General features: G+C 36.4%; 4 protein-coding genes across 4 annotated transcripts; 2 read left to right on the plus strand and 2 right to left on the minus strand.

Annotated features, from left to right (window-relative positions):
• The first annotated feature begins 180 nt into the window (after positions 1–180).
• Positions 181–7,261, plus strand: LOC131771098 (pre-mRNA-splicing factor 18). The gene is made up of 15 exons (XM_059086852.2): positions 181–339; positions 1,435–1,503; positions 1,609–1,629; positions 2,373–2,474; positions 2,755–2,834; positions 3,193–3,226; positions 3,567–3,641; positions 4,391–4,471; positions 4,597–4,665; positions 4,913–4,978; positions 5,565–5,639; positions 5,879–5,950; positions 6,397–6,514; positions 6,899–6,936; positions 7,050–7,261. Exons 1-15 carry the CDS (start codon positions 274–276, stop codon positions 7,131–7,133), a joined length of 1,050 nt encoding a protein of 349 aa, XP_058942835.2. The 5' UTR covers positions 181–273; the 3' UTR covers positions 7,134–7,261.
• Positions 7,262–7,895: 634 nt separating this feature from the next.
• Positions 7,896–10,845, minus strand: LOC131771097 (uncharacterized). The gene is made up of 3 exons (XM_059086851.2): positions 10,684–10,845; positions 9,425–10,036; positions 7,896–8,514 (listed from the first exon to the last, which is right to left on the minus strand). The coding sequence occupies exons 1-3, from the start codon at positions 10,840–10,842 to the stop codon at positions 7,903–7,905; spliced, it is 1,383 nt and encodes a 460-aa protein (XP_058942834.2). The 5' UTR covers positions 10,843–10,845; the 3' UTR covers positions 7,896–7,902.
• Positions 10,846–11,036: 191 nt separating this feature from the next.
• Positions 11,037–12,342, minus strand: LOC131771113 (uncharacterized). Its single transcript, XM_059086866.2, has one exon. It carries the CDS (start codon positions 12,339–12,341, stop codon positions 11,538–11,540), a length of 804 nt encoding a protein of 267 aa, XP_058942849.1. The 5' UTR covers position 12,342; the 3' UTR covers positions 11,037–11,537.
• Positions 12,343–12,431: 89 nt separating this feature from the next.
• Positions 12,432–16,470, plus strand: LOC131771103 (THO complex subunit 7 homolog). The gene is made up of 8 exons (XM_059086857.2): positions 12,432–12,452; positions 12,538–12,658; positions 13,714–13,841; positions 14,240–14,326; positions 14,629–14,686; positions 14,869–14,935; positions 15,408–15,477; positions 16,267–16,470. The coding sequence occupies exons 1-8, from the start codon at positions 12,440–12,442 to the stop codon at positions 16,329–16,331; spliced, it is 609 nt and encodes a 202-aa protein (XP_058942840.2). The 5' UTR covers positions 12,432–12,439; the 3' UTR covers positions 16,332–16,470.
• Positions 16,471–20,341: the final 3,871 nt, after the last annotated feature.

The following is a 20,341-nucleotide window of genomic DNA, read 5'->3' on the forward strand; positions in this document are numbered from 1 at the left end:
AAAACAAAGAAGCAGTGAAAAAATGAAGCCTTTCTTGTAGATTTCATCCGATCAACTTTTCTAACTGTAATTTTATGAAGTTTTCGCAAGAAAACCCAAGCCTCAGAAGGAAATTCTAACGGCATTTCCGCCGGAAGTCCAGTTTGTCATGCAACTTTTCATTCCCAGGGTCTTCTCGGGTTTAATGAAGAATCTTGCCAGGATACTATTCCGCTTCTATACGAGTTTGTAATTATTAGGAGAAACTGTAACCTTCGAGAGGTTGTAATTATAATGGACGTTCTTCTTGCTGAACTCGATAGAAAAAGGAAACAGATAGATCAAAATGAAGTCACATCGGTAAGTATCTTTAAATTAGAACTACAATACGAGAGAAACGTTTGGCTCGAACAGAACCAGCTCGAATAGGATTCTCCAATTCTTTATCTATGTTTGCAAGATGAATATGTCTTTATCATATCTATTCACGGTTCGTTTTCAAATTTTCTTCTCTCTTAACTTTTTAAATACTTAACCAAGAAGAAAGAAGTTGTTTGGCAAAGGAAAGACAAAGAGCAAGCTGTGCACACAGTAAAAACATAGTTGTTTTCAGCAAATAATTTGAGCCTTGGAATTTGTACTGCAGGCGCACAAAAAATTATAACTACATCTACATGCACGTTTACAATCTGCATGCCGACCACTGCAGATAGATCAAGTCAAGACTGCTAGATTAACAAAAAATATATCACCAAATCACTTTTGGAACAAAAGAGAATTTAGACTGGTAATCATTATCACTGAAATAGGAAGTGAGTCAACTATCTTGATTTTCCCTTCTGTGCTGTGATAGTTCTTTTTGGTTTAACTTACATTTTGTACATTTGAGGCTTGCTTTGACCCAATGTAATCAATTAAAAACAATGTTGACCCTTTCACTCCCACAAATGATCCAAAAAGAATTCCACTTTGCAATATATGCAGGTAAACAAGCAGAAAGGTTATGTGAAGAAACAACTGAATAACTTAGTGAGAGTGCTTGATTTAATACCAAATTCTCAGAGCTAAAACATAAGTAAATATATGGTATGCAGTAAGGAGAATTGATTGTGTGATCTTGGAAGTAAAGGTTTAAATGACAGATTGGTAAACACTTAATAAATAAACTTTAGGGGACCTATTAACATCAGTTCTGAATATTGCTGTGTTATGCTACTGTAGCCAACAATTTTATGCTAAGAGAGCATAAAGAAGTTGCAAATTTATCATTTATTAATTTAACAGCATTGAAATATTTTCTTAGTAATAGCATTAAGTTATGCCCTTCTTAGAATTGGTCAGTGGAGGTATTTCAGTTTTTACAACATTCATATTTACAAACAACATTTTTATTTAGTTGGTTGCTAATGTCAGTAATATAGGCTGCATCATGATATTATTTTTGTCTTTCACCAGAATAAAAAATACTTTAAGCGTGGGGACCTAACTGCTAAACAGGCAGAAGACTATAGAAAAAAGCAAGAGGTAAAAGCCTGCAGTACTTGATTTCTCACAAATTTTAAATGCAAATTAATTTTACCAAATGAATTTAGTCCTTTAACACTTTGTATATTTTTAATTCCAATCTAGAAAAGGCTTCAGGAAAAAGAGGTAAATGATTTTTCTCTTTGAATAAGAGGTTCTATAGGATATATACTGCTTTCAGGGATTTCAAAATGGTTTGGAGTTGGGGTTGGACTTGGTAAAAACAGGTGACTGTGAGGAGTTCATTAACCCTTAAACCCCCAGATCAAATTTGTAATTCTCCTTACTGTCGACCATACCATTCTTATAATGTTAGTTTAGAGAATTTAGTATTTATTTAGTATTTAGTAATTATCCCCAAATTGATATTTTTTTTTATTCTCAACACTTATCTGGTTGAGATTGTATTGATATTGTAAGGAGAAATTCTGTATTGGTCACTCATGGGAGTTATAGGGTTAAGGGCTTAAAGGTAATTTTTTTGACCAGCATAACTGGCGGCATGTTATTAAGAAGCTGAGGGAACTCTGGCAGCCACCAGGTTCCTCTGAAATCCCTTTGCTTTGCCAAAAGTGTTATAGCCTGGTAGGAGACAGTGTGAATTGAAGAACACAAGGAAAATTAACGATGATCATGAATTTAATGCACTTACTATGACAGTAATATTTATGTTTTTCAGGATCAATATCAGTATCTGGGCAACTGCCCACCTACCCCTCCCCTAACCCAACAACAGTCTATTGATAACAATTTAGGGTTAATGTTGGGTTAGGGGAGGGGTAGGTGGGCAGTTGCCCAGATACTGATATTGATCCGGTTTTCATTACTGAAATATGCCTTGTGAGAGTTTTTTGTTGACCCATTTTCAGGAGAGAGCTGGTAAAAGGGCTGCAGATGATGATATATTTGCTGCCTTCAAAAGAAAAAAAGATGAAAATGAAGCAAATTCTGCTCTGATTCCAAGAGAGGAGGTCATTATCGTAATTTAGCTGCAGTAATAATTACTGCTAAATTATTTAGCAGTAACCAGCAGTAATGAAATTACTCACAAATCTCTAAGAAAGTTGAAAATACTCCAATGAAAATGTTTAATAATAGAACAGCATTTCATCAGTATGAGACACTTCTATAGGAGAAAGATTCTTCTTCCTCTGATCTTCCTTGCAGTGTTTGGATTTATCCATATTCACCTGTAAGAAATGTTTGTGGCAGCTAGAAGACTTTTTTTATTGAATGTTCTCCTTTCTAAAGGTGATTCGTAGATTGAGAGAAAGGGCAGAACCAATTAGATTGTTTGCTGAGAGTGATGAGGAAGCTTGTCAAAGATTGAGGTTTGTAGTTATAAGGCTCCAAGCTGTGACTAGTTAGGTAGCTTTGGTGACCATGACAAAAAAAGGAGGCTAAATTTGTAACCTGTTTTGCATGGTTTGTCTAACTTAGTTTTAAGGTTTGAAGTCAAAGTGAGGTACTAAACATTTTGACAGGATTATGTGTAGATGTGTTCCACTGTTTTCTTCCATAAAACTTTCCTTACTTGCCTGAGCTTTTTTCTTCCTCACTGGCTGACTTACTTCTCTTAAAAAAGTCAAGCTAGGAGTGCCAAGTCAGTGTCTCTCCCTGTGATTAGCTTTTACAGGATTGCATGCAAAACACTGATAGTGAAAAATGTATTAATTTTTTAATCAACAGGAGAATTGAGATGCTTGCTCCAGAAATTAATAAGGTATTGAATTGAAATTCAATCCAACTTTTTTTGTTTTAAATTCAATATATACAGCTTGTTGATGATTAACACTATGTTGTATACAGATAAGAGAACAACAGAGATAAAAGAGGGAATTACTGAAAGAATTAATAATGCTTGAAGATTCACAACATTTTGTTTAATCCTACAGAAACATAGATATCTACTTTTAACACTGAGAAGTTGTGCAGAGAAAAGTATACTGCATATCATGGAAAAATTCCAAAGAGGATCCTTTTGTACATTTATTCAGTTTTTCTTTCTTTTTTTTTTTTTGCTTTTTTTTTTTGTTTTGCTTTTTTTTTTTGTTTTGCACCAGGGTTTGAGGAATGACTTCAAAGCAGCCATGGAAAGAGTGGATCAGGAATATTTAGCAGAGTTAATTAAACAGCAGGTATGCTCTCATCAAACAAAAAGTGACCAAAAAAGTTAATAAATGATTTTTATTGAATACATGGGTAAAAATATTGGGAAATGTATGCCAGATAGTGTCAGACACAGCAGCCTAATGGTTAGTGTGCTGGACTTTGGTTCAAGAGGTCAGAATTTTAAAAAAAAAATAGACTTTAATAGCTATCACAATTATTGGTGGACTAAGTTGTTTATATTGTGGGCCAGAAAAGAGAGAGAAACAAATAGTTCAGATAAACATTAAGTGCTTGAAAATCCCAACTGGCAGGAGACAAAACAGTTGGCTTATTTACACAGCACAGCTGAGTAGTTGAAATAGGGGTGACCAAGAACAAATCTAGTGAGTGGCAGAGTGGAGGACTTGAACCCCTTACCACCAGATTAAAAGTCTAGCGCCCTAACTAACCACTCGGCCATTCTGACCTCTGCGAGTGTGAGACCTGGCCGGTTCATTGTGTTAAGTTCTTGGGCAAAACACTAACAGTGCCTATCTCCATCCAGGAGTATAAATGGGTACTGGTGAATTGTCAGGGAGGCCTGATGAAATGCTGGGGGTAACTTTGTGATGAACTGGCATCCCATCCAGGGAAGGAGGTGGTAGTAACATTTCTTGTCACTTGATGCTAAGGAAACCAGGACAAGCAGTGACTAGATGAGCACTTGGCTCAAAACAGACTTTTGTGGAAGATAGTAAGGAGAATAAGGCAATTAATCAGAAGGATGTTTTTGTAGGGTGGTGGTGAACAACAAAGTTCAGAAAGTGAAGAATCGTCACAAGTTGAAGAAGATGGAACAACCTTGGAGGATATCAAGGTAAATTTATCTTTGGTTAGCTTTCTACTTTTGAATATATTTTGCAATTAAAAAGATATTTTTAATGCTAATTTTTGTGTATTTTTTAAACTATATGCACAATATATTCTCTATTTTTTTTGAAGGAACTGGCCATAAATATGGGTAAAGGTAATGAAAATTTGGATCAAGATGTCATCTTAAAGTTTATTCAGGTGAACTGCAGATTGTACTTTCACAGAAAATTGTTAATTATGCAGTATTAAAGTATAAATTGTCACTTGGATAAAGGCATTAATGAAAAAAAAAAAAAAACAAGCATGCAGCAGATGACCCACAGCTGAGCATGTCATTGATGCTCTTAACACAATTTGACGTCATCTGTGTCTATTACTGTACAAATCCACAGCAAAATAGATTCTGTTTGTCATTAGATGTCTGTTTGTTTTGTTTTCCTTTTAGTTCCTCCTTGGTTTATGGGCTAAGGATTGCAAGACAAGATCTGATGATAGCAAAAGAAGCCTTGAGGTAGCACACTGCACTAAAATTGTTTTAAAAAAACCTTTAGCTAGAGCTAGAGCATTTTTCATGATTCACTACAGAATTAGAAATTGAAATTACTTTATACTAACTGAAGATCTACAGTGTATGAATCCATCTCTTTTTTCCTTTGGAACCAAAATGAAATGTTTACAACAGATCAGTATGATTTTAACATCACAGCAAAATTGACTAACTGTTTACATGAACTTGATTGACAAGAACTCTTCACTAGACTATGATGGTAACTTCTGTTCAGGCTTTTGAAGCATTAGTCAGTACTACTGATAGCAGTCCCTCTTTGGACTACCCTCACGCAGACCATCAGAAGGCTCAATCAAATATCAGTATCAGCCCATGCAGTCTCCAGGTGTTAACGCACATGTGTAGTCTTCAGGTCACCCCTGTGCTGTGGCTTGCAAATAGCCAACTTGTCTGCCTCCTAGCCTTTGGTATTTTAAACACAAGTGGATTCTTTCCAGTTGTGTTTATCTGTGTCAAAAGCATGTTTAGGTGCTGAATATATTGACCTAGTTATTTGTTTTTTTACTTTATTTATTTTGTTTGCAAATAGGCAAAATTGGCAGGTGCTACTCAAAGACAGACAGAATCATATCTGAAGCCATTGTTGAGAAAACTTAAAAATAAGGTAAACAAAAAACTTGAAGAACTGTGCTTTTTTAACAATTATCATGGCTTTTCAAAGTCATCAACAATAAGAGTTCTATAATAATCAGAGTGATAACTTTAAATTCAAAAATGATATAGATTTTCTCCATATGGAAATTTCTGCTATAAAAAAAAAGATGTTGAACTCATTAAATGTCATCCAAAAACCTCAGAGACTTGCACTTGTTGATGTTGGATTTGTTTGTTGTTTCCATACAGAAAACACCTCAAGATATTCTTGGTGCATTAACAACCATCATAATGAATCTTTTAGAAAGAGAATATGTCAAGGTATGAAGTCAATTCAATGATGTTAGTTACTTTGATTTTACTTCAATCTTTCATTGATTTTATTCATTGTTTTGATTTGTTTCCAAAAAAAAAAAATTCCATCTAGAGACTATACTCCAATTCAACCCTTGGACCCCTGAGAGTGACCAGCTTCTAATTTCTCCTTACAATATCACCCTTGAATCAAACATTAAAGTTACAAGAAAAGAGGAAATGATCACCAACTAAAGAAGCTCTTGATTGTTAAACAAATTCTCCTTGTCAGCACATCAGGAAATGTATAGAGAGCAGAGTAGAGAATATGCATACTGATGCTAGGGTGGAAAGAGTTAAAAGATATTTAAGACAACTTTTAGTAGGACTTTCATAAGAAATTTTTGTTGCTAATGAAGGATATTTTAAAGGGAAGCTTATTTTGATAAGCATCACTATATTTTATCCTACAGGCCAATGACTCATATCTTCAGATGGCAATAGGAAATGCACCTTGGCCTATTGGTGTAACTATGGTGGGAATCCATGCACGAACAGGAAGAGAAAAAATTTTTGCCCAGAATGTGGCTCGTATCCCTTTTACCAGTTTACTGGTTTGATGTTTGCCAATTTACAGGAGGATTTCCACTGAATTTTAAAGCTCAAGTACAACGATCACAATTCTCTTAAACTTTCAACTCTCATAGGTGGACAAGACAGAATTTCTCCTTACAATGTCAGTACAATATCAGGCAGACAACTAATGAGAATAATGAAAAATATCAATTAGGGGATCATAAGTTGATCAAATACCAAATTCTCCGAACTGACACCACAAAAATTGTAAGGCAAAAATTGAGGAGAATTACTCATAAGATCTTGGAGGTGAAGGGGTTAACAGTCACTTCTACCCAAATGATGTAGCCCATCAAGTTTCCATTTATTGCTATGTTCCCTTAACTTTTGTTTTATCAGATGTTCTCAATGATGAAACTCAAAGGAAGTACATTCAGGTAAAGATTAAGATGGAAAATAATGATGAAAAATAGTTATCTAATGAAATCAATAAGATGTGTCTTAAAATGTCGTAAATGTGTTGCCGTGAACCAGTTTTGTTCTTTCTCAGGGACTGAAACGTCTGATGACCTTTTGCCAAAAGAAGTTTCCTGCAGATCCATCAAAGTCTGTGGAATACAATGCTGTAAAGTGATAATAGATGAAAGGATTATCAACAAAAATACTACCAAACTGCAAGCACAAAAGAACATTTATTATTATTCTTTCACACTTGCTTTACACAAGAACTAAGTTTTAACCCTCAATGTGGTAATGTTTGAATGTAAAGAACCTTTATGTAAATTTCTCATAAATAGTGTTATTGAAAGACATTTAATTATATTGCATACATAATGAGTGACGCAACAGACTTGAAAAGGTCAGGGAAGAAAGGCAACTTCATCATGAAGAAGAGAAAACTTCAGTGAAGACCACAGAAAAACCCAGATAAGCTGTTAAACACTCATTTTTTAAATCTCTTTCATTCTTAGGGCTGTAAATTATATATATAGAATGTTCACAGACTTCTGTTAAGTGCACATATCATCTCTGTAGAGGTTGGCAAAGGGTCCAAAGGCATACTTAAGCCCCCAATAAGGATGTTATGTATAAATTTCCTAAAGGGGCAAGGAAAAGTGAGATTTGAAGTCTTCCCTTGCAAATTTCTGTGGCATGAAGTATTGTTTACGGTACACAATTGCATGCATTTTCCTAAAAATCTTGCATGAAACTGGACTTCTCTCCCCACCCCCTCCCCCTCCTTTGCTACCCTCTCTGTACAAACCATGCTGTAAGGTAAGTAAATTTCTTTTCTCAAGAATAAAAAATTTTAAGTATTGGTCACTTGTTTCTTTGAATACATTATTTAAATTCAGTTGGGAAGACCATGGACCATGGTTACTTATTTTGATTATCAGTTTGTGCTATCTATATGTAAACTTCAAGCTTGCAGTGACCATCATATGATCTGAAGGAAACATTTCTTCTGCAATCCTTCCATTAACAGTTTCCAAGGTGTCTTGTAGCAAAGTCATTGTGATGAAGTGAAGAGTGGCCATTAAACAAACCACAACTATTCCTAGTGTTCTATTCGACAACAAAAACAAGACCCTGGCATGCGCTCTTCTCATCTTTGCAAAACATCTTTGTATCAACATTTTTATGAGAATGTACAGGAAAAATACCAAAGTTGTGGAATATAACACGAAAAGTAAGATAAAATTGTTAAAGTGCTCAGCATCGCATTCAAAGCAGAAGGGCAACTCGCAGTTGTTTGTATCTCCTCCTTTAACACAAACACCACACCGACATGATCCATGAGGGCCACAGTCCTGATGACAAGTGTATTTAAAACGTGGACCATAAGCAGTTTCTTTGGCCATGAGGTATGCTTTCTTAAGCCTTTGCCATTTATTCTGCAAGCTGTACTTTTGTTGGTAGATTTTTCCATCTCCGTGAATCTCAGAAGACACAACTTGAAGTCCAGTTAAAGAAACAAGGATCCTGTCTGGCCGACTAATGAGTCCGGGCTCTGGCTGAAAAGAAAATAAGCTTATCTTTAGCTTGTGCCCTTAGCAAGAGCTTTGAGATCAGTGTTAAGAAACCAAAACAACATGATACTATTGACCCTTTAACTCCCATGAATGACCAAGACAGAATTTCTCCTTACAATATCAACACAAAATCAAGGAGACAAGTTATGAGAATTAAGAAAAATATCAATTAGGGGATTGTGAGTTGATCCAATCCCAAATTCTCCAAACTAACATCACATCATATCACTGTATGGCAGACAGTAAGGAGAATTACTAATGAGATATTGGGAGTTAAAGGGTTAAGTCAGATAATGTTCAGACAAAATAAACCAATGGAAAATTTTTCTGCAAAATGCTCATGGAATGGATAGGGCACAAGACAAAGTGACGTTGGTAAAGAAGGTATTGGCTTTTTGTTTTTCAACTTAACAGCAAGCATAGGAGGCTAAGCAGCAAACCAAATCCTGTCAGCAATCTGCGTATCAAGCTGTCTGTTTTGGCAGCACAACTGAAAGAGGGGATGAAAGTTTGTATAGGTGCTAACATGATTTCGAATAAAATTTGGTGTTAATAAGCACTAGTCTTTTTCAAAGACAACAAAATTGCACAAGCCTGTAGGGCAAGTGCAATTTGTAATCTGAAAAATTTTCAAGTGCTCATTACACCAAATTGCAACAGGAATCATGATATTACTCGTTAATAATGTAGATGGAAAAACATCACTGGAAGTTAAGACAGACAAAAGTTTTGAAAGCAAGGGCGCGCTATTTGTAATTTACATTAGTGTAACAACTTTGCATTCAGCCAATCAGAAGCAATTTTTTTTTTCATGTACATTACTAAATGCTAAAAAAAAAAGGATTAGATCATTTATACAAGAGCATGGCAGAAAAACCTTTCTACAACACACCATATTGCTGAAGGTATATCCCTTGCTGTTCCCATTTGCTGTCACCCAGGCATCCACAAAGCCATATCCTTGGTTTAATCCCTGTGGATCCAAATGACTGGATGCGTGGCATGGGCCTTGCTTGTCAAAGGACCCTTTCATTATTCCATTTACAGGCCAATGGAAATCATTGTATGCATTGAAGTCACCCAGTAAAACAGAGCGTTCACTTCCCATTGATGCAATATAGTTAATGACATCCACTGCATTTTGGCATTGCTGAGCTTTATCGTAAGATAAGTGAAGCACTGTTATATCCAGCTCTTCACCATCAATATCAACTTGGGCATGAAGTATAGCTCTCTTGTTGCGATCAACACCACCTTTCCCAATAGTAAGGTTCACAACGTGACTTAGTATTATGGGATGTTTACTGAGTAGTCCCAGGCCTTCCTGTTCCCACCCTGGCGGGCCTTGTTGACCAGCTGGGTGTGTAACCACGGCAACAGGGTGATAAACTAGGTGTTTGTACCGTGGAATTAACTCTTGAAGCTCAGTTAACTGGTTTCTTTCATCCTTAGCATCAGCCCTCACTTCTTGGAAACCAATCACATCTGGGTTAATTTTATTTATCTGGAATAATAAATTGCAAACCATAAAACAAAAATAAAAATAAATACCAACTTGAGTGCCCTTGACAGAATAGCAGTATGTCACAATGTGAAAACAAAACTAACAAATCCAACATGGTTATTTGAGTGAAAGTACCAACCCAAACTAGCTTTCAAGTTGCTGTTAATATAAAACAAATTTCAACCCTTCCCAACATGTGGACACGGGCATTGACACGGGTTAACTGACAGGTAGATTTGACCGGGCTCAGCTACCTACTAACACCAACAAACATTTTATAAAGATTGAAAAAGAACAAGAATCTCGCGATCTTTGATTTTTCAACATCAAGAATCTCTAATATTTATGAATTTCGAAAACTTTCGTCAATTTAACAACGTTAAATTTGATTAAATTTGTTGTAAAATTTGTTAAATATAAAAATCGATTAAAATAGTTCTCTTTTGATTTGTTTCTCTTTTTTAAATTGAACGTAGCCAGAAAAATAGTCACCTAACCTTTCAAATGACTATTTTCGCTGGGATTATAAGAATAGCCTTACCAAAAAAAAAATAAACAAAACAGCGGGAAACACATAAATATGTGAAGGTTGAATGTTCATGTCAAGAGACAGATATGAAATTATATCAAAAAACGTGAAAAATTACCATTTCCGCAATGAAGTATTTTCTTGTTTCCCACTGGAACATAACATTCCAAATGTTGTAGTTTGCAACTTTTACAATTTTGTATGCTGAAACGCGGCAGTAAATCGAGAAATAGTCAGAGAAAAATATCAGAAATATACATATTCGAACCGCCATCATTTAAATGGGTCAAGAACCTCTGTCGGCCTGGGAACGAGTTTCTCAAAACCCCTTCGCTGGCACGTTTGTAGCCAGCGGTCTATTAATAATACAAAATAACTGGATTGAAGTGTCTCTTCCGGAAGATTATTGACTTTTACCAAAGAGGTTCAGTTCTATGAATTTGCATGGATTCTGCTGATGCGATAGAAAACTGCTGTTTATTACTTCTTTGGATCATTTCCAAATATATATATTTCCTAACAATTTGTACTTTTATGATAAACATTTATGTTGACAGATATCAGTAAATAATGTGGTAAAACTTTACCAGAAGAGTATTGATTTTCACAAGTAAGTTATCTTAAGAACTTGCTAAATATTACAGTAACCTTAACACTAACTTCAGATTAATGTCAGAATTTGGGCAACAGCATACCTGCCCCTCCCCCAACCCAATGTTAACCCTAACTTGTCATCAATTGACTGTGGTTGGGCTTAGGGAGGGATAGGTAGGTAGGGTGTGCAGTTGCTTAGATACCAAAATTGATCTCTAACTTTGAGGGGTGATTTAAATGAAATTTCCCCTCCAAACAATTTAATTATAATTATACAATGATCACCAAACAGGAGATTAGAAAAGATTCTCAGAAGTATTTACAAGAAAATATATATTAGCTAGAAAAAAGAATTTAAATTGACAGTGAGCTACAAGTTCAATGCTTCCACCCTGCTGCATGACCATCCTCCATTTGAGGCTCAAGAAATCCACGGAAAACTTTTCCATCATGACTCCATCTTGCGCCGTAACCTTCAGTGCACCTCACTTCAATAACTTTGAGCTCATGTGGCAGCAGGTGGATATTAATCCATGAAGCATCTTCTAGTATACGCATTACAACTGTAATAGCATGTTCGTTCTTAACTTGTTCACTACCCGCACAGGCACCCCACCATTCACTGGAATCCCTGTGGCAGTGTTTAGACAAGGCCCTCGCACCAACTGTCAAATTGGCATTTGGTTTGTGTTTCTCATTGAAGGATTCTATTAGAACTTTAACAGGAGGAGGGAAAATATCAACACTTCCTTGCGTGTGGCGAATATTAAGCAGATCAAGCAATCCTCTAACGCCAAGAATTTTTATGATAGAAGAAAACTGAAGATGTTTTTCTTCATCAGAAATCTCTGTCCAAGAATCGTTAAGGGAGGCCAGTACCAGCGAAACTTTTTCATAAATTCCTTTTCTTTCTTGAACAAAATTTTCCTCCGAAAGTAATCCACAAGCTTCGCTTTTTACAGGAAAATTCCCAGTGGACAGCCACTGATGTAACTTTTTTGAAATTTCCTTATAGAGGGGATATCTCGGGTAATTTCCTCTTTTGGTAGGTAAGGTAGAGATAGTCTCTTCAGAACGTAGCAAGGTTTCGCATTGTGTTTTGGACAGTATTCCAGACTCCCGAACAATCCACTCTTCCAAGATTTGCTTTACGATTATAACAACATTACGAACAGAAACCATTCTTGGTGCTGGTAGACAAATCATGTGTATCTACACCATGGAACGAATAGAAAATTTTTCCCAGACTCTCGCAGGTGCAGTATTCTGTTAGTTTCAAGATGGCAACCGACGGTGAGTCAAAGGGGACTTAAACGCAAAAACACTTTTCCATTTTGCGTTTTCAACATTAAGTTGATTGTGTGTTTTCTACTTTAAGATGATATCATTCGGAAGAGGCTGTTGATTGATGGAGAAGGTGCGGGTGATGATCGCAGAATTACCGCGCTTTTGAAGACATTTCTGAAATGGTGTAATTCTACTGGCGAGGAGGAAGACAAGTTAGTACTGTTTCATATTTCTTGATCCAAGGATTTTCTTTTTTTACTTTAGATTTATATGTGCGATTTTTAGGAAAGCTTATTTCTAGAATGCGTGGCTACATAAGATTTGTCTCTGTAAGGTCGCGGTCAGCTGAAGAGTTGTTTACGAATACACTATTTGTATATTATGGTGTTAATGAAGTCTTCATACTGTGGACTGTGTACCTTATAGGTAAGCGACTCACTGTTTGATTTGGACTTTATGGGTCATTTTTTGACTTTTCAGGACTGTGACCAACGGCTCAATGAAACTGTATTAAGTAAGATTAGTTTAATTTCAAGCTATGGCATAGTTTTCGACTTTCTCAGTGTATTGACCATTTAATAGGGACCTTAAGCAGTCAGGACAGCGATGTCAAAGAAGATGTAAATCAAAAAACGTAGTTATAGTCGAAGGAAGAATTTTGCAAAGGCTAGATGTCTCTTACTGTCTCTTATGGCACCACACCTCAGCTTCAGCATAATGTACATGAGCAGAGTTGAATTCCAAATGGAAACTCAAGTAATTTGTTGTCAGGGTCTTGGTTCTCTGATCACACAAATATGTGGGATTTCATGTTGTTGTTTTGCAGAGAATGGTTAAGACATGTACAAAGTTTTAAAGCACATTTGCTGAGTTATTTTTCTGCTTATGAGATCTTTTGTTTTGCAACATCCTCAATACTATTGCCATCATGGCTTGCCTAACATCCTTAATAACATTGATGTAAGTAGCTCTTCCAGTTAAAGTTGAGCCTGGTTTTAACCAGCAATGCAAGCATGAGCACAAGTATAAAGTAATTATGCCAAATGAAAATGAATTTGACAAGCACAAGTATTATCACAAGAAAAAAGAAGAAAATTTCCATCCTTGTGCTTGTGTTTGTGTTTATGCATGTGTTGAGGCTATTTTCATGGTGAAATAAGAGCTGTTAAGCTTGGGTTTGCACTTACATTTGTGCTTGTGTCGCTAGTGAAAAACAGGCTATACATTACATGGCTTTTCATTTTGTTTGTTGTTTTTCCTTTTCCAGTGATGCCACATATCAGAAAATGCTTATTCAACTGGCTCAGTGTGAATTTGCTATTGGTAAAACACAGACTGTCTATGAAATGAATGAGCTGGAAACTGAAAACTATGAGAAGATTTATAGTGAAATAGGTAAGAGTAATTTTTGCTTGTAACTTAAATTGTAAATTTTAAATGTAAAAAAATTATTGCTCAATGAATAGATCTTTACAGGTTGCAGCAATTTGAGCCATTTCAGGAAAAGAAGTTTGAAAAAACTCCTTACTGTCAACCATACAATTCTTATGTTAGTTCAGAGAATTTAGTATTGGATCAATTGGTTACCCCATACTAATATTTTTCTTTATTCTCATCACTTATCTGGTTGATATTGTAAGGAGAAATTCTGTCTTGGTGCACACTCATTTGAGTTAAAGGGTTAAATCAAGAGATGCATCTTTGAAGAAGTTGAAATGTTGATACTTACATGAAATGATTTGTGGTGTTACTTCCCATGAGTTACATGGTTAACATTTTGCTTTAAAAAACAGAGCAGAGTATTTCACATGCCTATGAGGAAATTGCATCCTGCAAGACTGAGCTGCAGAAAGCAAAGAGGATACGAAGAAACAGACAAGGTACAGGAACATTGTAAACAGTACATGTTACTTGTACTTAAACAGAAATTATGTAAGGCCATTTTTGATTACTGTGGTGCTTCATTTAGTCTCAATTCTGCTTTCCACCTGTAAACTTTGAAATTCTTAACAGAAAACTCCATTGAGAAACTTAACTTTTTTTTCATCAATTGCCAAATTCTATCATACAAACTCCACTCCCATCTTCCCATATTCGTTGTGAGAGACTTGGAATTTCTTGGGTCCAGGCTTGAGACAAAAAGAGTAGCATCTTTTGAATACCAACTTTTATGTTTATTTAGAATATGATGCACTTGCTAAGGTTATCACCCAACATCCAGAGAGGCAAGAAACTCTAAAGTAAGTGTGGATTATTTTTGTATTTTTTATTTGCCTTCTTAAATGATTCAACAACCTTTTGTTATCAGCAAGTCATTTGTATTAACCTAACTGGCAAGGTTTTCCAGAGATATTTATTGAGGAAGTAGTGTATTTTTTTATTGCATTGGATCTAACTGTTCAGTTGAATTTTCTCTTTGCAGACAAATTGAAGAACTAGATAAAGAACTCAGTTCTCTGACAAGTACTAAAGAAAGTCTTTTATCCAAGGTAGGTGAATCAAATTAGCAAATTTCTTCAAAGTGCTCTTGTCAGAATTGTATGGACAGAGAGATAGAAATGTGAAAGAATTGAAACAAGTAAGAGCACTGTAGACTACAGAGGAAAAAACAAGGGAAGGATGAAAAAATATTCTTTTTTATTGACCCTATCTGCAGACCTTCTCAAAGTTTCCCTTAAAATATTAAGTAACAAGGGATACTGCCTCTCCCATGGATGGGAAAGTAAGTAAAACACATCATCCCTTTCTTCACAATTTTAAGAGCATTTCATGGCATGGTAACCATGTGCATGTTGATGTATGAGGAGTTTTGAGGCATGATAGTATAAGACTTGATAGATCCCAACGAACTTTATGAGCCAGAAATTCTGTTTCTTATCAGAGAAAGTCAAGTACAAATAAGTAGTTTGAAAATATCAATTGTATAATTATGTTATTGGATATTTCCTTCCTTTTTTCCAGCTTGAACTGCGACAGAAACAGTTCCATCTTCTCATCAACACAATTCACGAGTTACAACGGATGCTAGAAGGTGAGACTTCTCCACGTAACTCTTCACACTCCAACATCAGTTTGTATATTCTCTATACTGTTTTCCATACATTTCCAAAGGTGCTGACAAGGAGAATTTCTTATCCAATCAAGGTTTTCTTTTGTTAGTGATCGTTTCCATTATTCTCATGACTTTAATGTGTGATTCAGGGGGGGTATGGTGAGGAGAGATTGGACATTAGTCACTATCAGGGGTCAAAAGTGGAAATGCAGTGGAATATAAATCACAAATTATTTTTGCACTGACAAGCAGGATTCGCAAATTTAGTCTATCAAATTTGTCAGTATTGAATGAAACAGTATTAGACCTGAGCAATCGTGGCCAACTCTATAACATTTTTCCAAGGGGGTGGACCTCACATATAATTATATGAATAGATGGCGGACTGTCATATGAACAGATGTTTTTGACTGTGAAGGAAAAATAGTAAAAATATCATCACTTCACTGGTGTAGTTACAACCAACATGATGACCATCTCCCAGTTGGCTTGTCAGCTCAGTTGGTAAAGCACTGCCTAGGTATCGCAGAGGCCATGGGTTCAAATCCTATACCGGCCAGAATTTTTTTCAAGACTTATTTTTGCTACTGCTTAATTATTGTTTGTTACTGCAAAAATAGCTCTCATATTCACAGATGTTTTTGTATTGTCAATCCTGGTGTTAAGTTCCTTCTCTTCTGAGATGTAAGGATCCGGGAGTTAATGCACCAAGATGTTCTCTCTTTGTAATGCTTAACTCAGTATTCTTCATCCATTGTGTCTCAACAGAAGACAAAACTGATACAGATGAACCTTCCTCTACCACTGAAGCTTCTGCAATGGACACCAGCTAATTTCTGTTGATTTATGTCTAGCCTGTGTAGCTGGTAGATTTGTATCAGTTTAGGGGATGAGCAACTATACAGACTAATTTATGTTGAATGCTTTTTGTACATAATGCTTAATAAACCATTAAAGAAAAGGGAAATGTAAGTTTGTGGCAATTTTTAGTTTTGCGATTTACTGACCTCCAAAACTACCAGTCACACAACTCTTTTTATAAGTGTCACGCGTCACTTATGGCGTGACATTAGTAAAAAAGAGTGTGACATGGTCACAGTATTATTGCAACCTTATCAAAGAATGCAGAAGTGTCGGGAGCAGAGGGAATTTAGGGGAAAGAAAGTAACAGATTCTCTTTAAAGACGGAGATAAGTATTGGTTATTTGCACTTTCTCCGGTTGTTTTTTCGTAAACATTTCTTCATTTTAGAGAAGATTGATTTACGAGGGCACCACAAGCGATGGCTAGCCCTCAAGACAAAAATTCAAGGCGAGTCCCTCTACTTGATCACGAGAAACACGGGTCTTTAGCTCCCCGTAACCCAGCACGTATGCCGGGCATCGCCTGTACCATTCAAACTAACATGTGTTTTCACAATTAAATATAACTTACGAAACCCCCACAATTATGGGAACTTTTACTGTACGCATGCGCATTTCATTGGTTCCTCAATTTGAGAGTGGACGGTCTTCAGTTCCTTGAAACATAACCTTTGATCCGTTTGCCAAGCGTTCCTTACAAACGATTCCTGTACGATCTTTCCGAACGTTTTAATGGGTTTTGCCAAGAGAATATGGACGGTCCATTATTTCTTGTTCCTACTTATTATAATATTGCAGCATCTCAAGAGGATATTTAGTCGGTAGTAGCGTTTTAGAGGCTTTTTCTCTACAATATTCAGCAGCAAGTCAAACTGAATCAAACTTCTTTATTCATCAGTATAACTGATGTAAATTACTATCAGAATTTTTTCCACGAGTTTGGAAGAAGAATGCAGACACCACCAGCCCCTCTCCCGACCCCTCCTTCCCCACCCCCCTTCATTTTTTCAACAGCATAATTAAGCGTTTTGAGACCTTAGAATGCAAATTTACACTAACCTCGCACACGCAGTTCATTCGCCTGAAGTCTGAATTTTCACGTGTGGATCTTTCCAATCATTTGCATTTACGGTTCCTCGTGGTCTGAACTGTTACGCTTTTCAGTGAAAACGTCGTAAAGGAAAAAAATTCTGACTTTAAGCATGGCTGGAAACTTGTGAGGAATGGTCTGTGCTTGAAGACTCGACAATGAATGGCAGCTCCCCAGAAAGTCTTCTGCTGTAGTACACAAGGTAAGAGTTGAGTTCAACTTGAAAATTGTCGTCGACCTTTCAAATGAGAAAATTCTGAACAGTGCTTGTGTTTTGAACTAGGTCGTTGCAAAAAATACTTCACACTTGGGTCTCCGTGGGGGAGTTGATAAATGAAATTATTACAGAACCGATAAAGGGCAATTTTATCGATAAACTGCATTGTAGTCTATCCAAACCATGTAGAGATTGGTGCACCATGATTCTGTTCACCTGTAAATAATCTTTCTACTGTAAAACATGTAAAGATAAATCAGGACTAGCTCAAGCTGAAAAGGCGTTTGATTCATCGAAGATAAATGTGGTTGCATGGCAGAAAACTTTCGCACTGTTTTACTGTATAAGGCTAAGTCTATCCGAATTCAGATTATAACCCAAACTGCATGTGAACTAGAATAAACGAGATTGTTGGTTTGGTCCTTTTTAGATAACGAGCTTTGAGGAAAATTACCAAATAAAGCATAGGAGTGGATGGGAAGAAAACGAAAACAAAGAATTAAGCTCGGGTAAGTAACAGAATTACGATTGCTATAAACAGGCTTAGAATGTGTGTATGTGGCCGCTGTTCTCAAGATTCAAGATGATGCATGCACAAAATCTATGTTGGTTAGTTAGGCTAAGAATGTCTACCTACGTACCATGCTGGCCTGTAGAGGCGGTCGAAGGTTAAAACCAAAAAGTAGAATGCTTTCAGATTTTTTCGTCTTAGGAGAATCAAAAACACGGATACTATTTTGATCAAAAGAAATAAATTTTAAAAGAGGCGTTTCGAAACTTCCCCTGAAATATAACTTCCCCTTCCCCAGGCAAGTTATTTTACGGCAAGTAGTTCGTATTTAAGCCAAAACTCAATCATCAATCAAAACCAAGTTAAAACTTTACGAACTCGTTTATCAACCAAAAATGCGTTCTTGAGAAACTTCCTACCAATTTTAACTGTGGAAACAAATCTTAAATAGGCTTTCGGACTTTTTGTGTTAGAAGAAAGAATAAACGATTCAAGGAAAACAATATGCAAATTTGAATTAGATGACATTTTGTTATGTAACCTCGTCATTCACAAAGAATGATCGGAATGTAAACAAACTTTGTAGTACACTTCAAAAGAAACTAGACCCTGTGAGCAAGGTAACTGGGATACCTGGATGGCACTGGATCCTTGGAATCAAGTGTAGTGATACTACGGGTGTCGGACTAGTATACTGAAATAGTGAGCTCAAGTCTATTTCAAAACATAGGCATGCTATGCATGCAAGAGTTATTTTTTGTAGGGTGGGTGGATTACTTGAAACATTGTAAGTGGTCTACATTCTTACAAAAGGAAAGAAGAGTATTAACGCGGAAAAGAACGAAAATGTCGAGTTACCTCACACACAGTTATCTTACAGCTTACCGAGCGTCACGCAATCGCCGTTTCCGCGATCAGCCTTCACGATTATTTGCACTATTGTGGAAAATTCCTGGGCCATTTCTTGATGAAAATCGATCATAATATAATTTCAAGCCTTCAATATAGTCTTCTTACTTTGCGCGCGAGTTGGTTGGTGTGATGTCTGTACAGATTTTACCGACGTAATAAAATTAGATGACGCGAATAACAGTGATGGTAAAGCAAGCTTAAAACGGCAGAAATCGCCAGAAACTACAACGGATACACAGGGTGTGCGTAAGTTTTATTGATTTTACGAGAAAAATGTTCATATTTCGAAATATTTATCGTTGTAAATCGACCATATTTCGTTCCCTATACTATTTCTTATAACGTGTTCAAATTTTCAACGGTTCCCCTCGTAACTTAACACCGAGTCACACAACGCGTGACGCGTTCATGAATTAATCGTTGGCTTTTTCTCTAGGCGTGAGCTTGGGCCGCCTGCGACAAGACAATTGCGTAAACAATACGTAACATAATAACATTATACACAAAAAACACAGGATTTTGAATCATGCATTTATTAAAAAGAATATCCATACAACTACAGTGAAAACAAACATAAGATTCACCTATAAGCAAAAATCTCGTGGTTCGTCATGTGACCCGGACCTGTCCGAGCATGACAACGCCAATCATCATCAAGATATCACGCGTGATCAGCATGTGAACACCTAATTGGATCACAGTTAGTTGTCATGGTGTTGAGGGCCCAATGACCACTGGGTACTATTGCGCAATTTTTTCCATTTTGTGGCGGAGGATCGAGGAAAACAAAAGACGACAGAAAACAAAGGCATTTTATGACTGGGCTACCACAGGTATCCCAGTAAATATTGGCGCCAGAAGCAGTTTTATGTTGCGAAGTTTGCGATTTTACTTTGTGGTTCGATCGAATACTGTGGTGTAGAAGAGGGTGAATCTTTGTAGAATCATGGCGAAATCACGTAAACCCTCTCGTGATATTACAGCAGAGAAGGAAGCTGGTGTAGTGTGACCTTCAAGAATGTCCTAGAAGTAGCTGTGTCATGCTGAGTCATCCCTGAATCTATATATAAATAGAATCTATTGTAATGTTACGGAACGTTTTAGATCCTCAACCGTACCTATAAAAGCCGAGCATGTAACTAGATGTAGCGAGTAGTTTAGTTGCTGGTATAGCCCGTCAGATATCAATAAAGGTGTATGCTGCAGAATACAAGACGTCCACACTTCAGCTGGTACCGAGAAATCTGGTT

This window comes from Pocillopora verrucosa, chromosome 11 (assembly GCF_036669915.1).
Source record: "Pocillopora verrucosa isolate sample1 chromosome 11, ASM3666991v2, whole genome shotgun sequence".
Lineage (NCBI taxonomy): Eukaryota > Metazoa > Cnidaria > Anthozoa > Scleractinia > Pocilloporidae > Pocillopora > Pocillopora verrucosa.

Bases quoted from the DNA above. Each gene is read 5' to 3' on its own strand.
- LOC131771113 (XM_059086866.2), bottom strand. From the start codon at position 12,341: ATGGTTTCTGTTCGTAATGTTGTTATAATCGTAAAGCAAATCTTGGAA.
- LOC131771103 (XM_059086857.2), top strand. The intron at 14,327-14,628 runs GTACAGGAACAT...ATGTTTATTTAG, and splicing joins GATACGAAGAAACAGACAAG to AATATGATGCACTTGCTAAG. The intron at 14,687-14,868 runs GTAAGTGTGGAT...TTCTCTTTGCAG, and splicing joins GAGAGGCAAGAAACTCTAAA to ACAAATTGAAGAACTAGATA.
- LOC131771098 (XM_059086852.2), top strand. From the start codon at position 274: ATGGACGTTCTTCTTGCTGAACTCGATAGAAAAAGGAAACAGATAGAT. The intron at 340-1,434 runs GTAAGTATCTTT...GTCTTTCACCAG, and splicing joins ATCAAAATGAAGTCACATCG to AATAAAAAATACTTTAAGCG. The intron at 6,937-7,049 runs GTAAAGATTAAG...GTTCTTTCTCAG, and splicing joins CTCAAAGGAAGTACATTCAG to GGACTGAAACGTCTGATGAC.
- LOC131771097 (XM_059086851.2), bottom strand. From the start codon at position 10,842: ATGATGGCGGTTCGAATATGTATATTTCTGATATTTTTCTCTGACTAT. The intron at 10,037-10,683 runs GTAATTTTTCAC...TTATTATTCCAG, and splicing joins AATACTTCATTGCGGAAATG to ATAAATAAAATTAACCCAGA. The intron at 8,515-9,424 runs GTGTGTTGTAGA...TTTTCTTTTCAG, and splicing joins GATATACCTTCAGCAATATG to CCAGAGCCCGGACTCATTAG.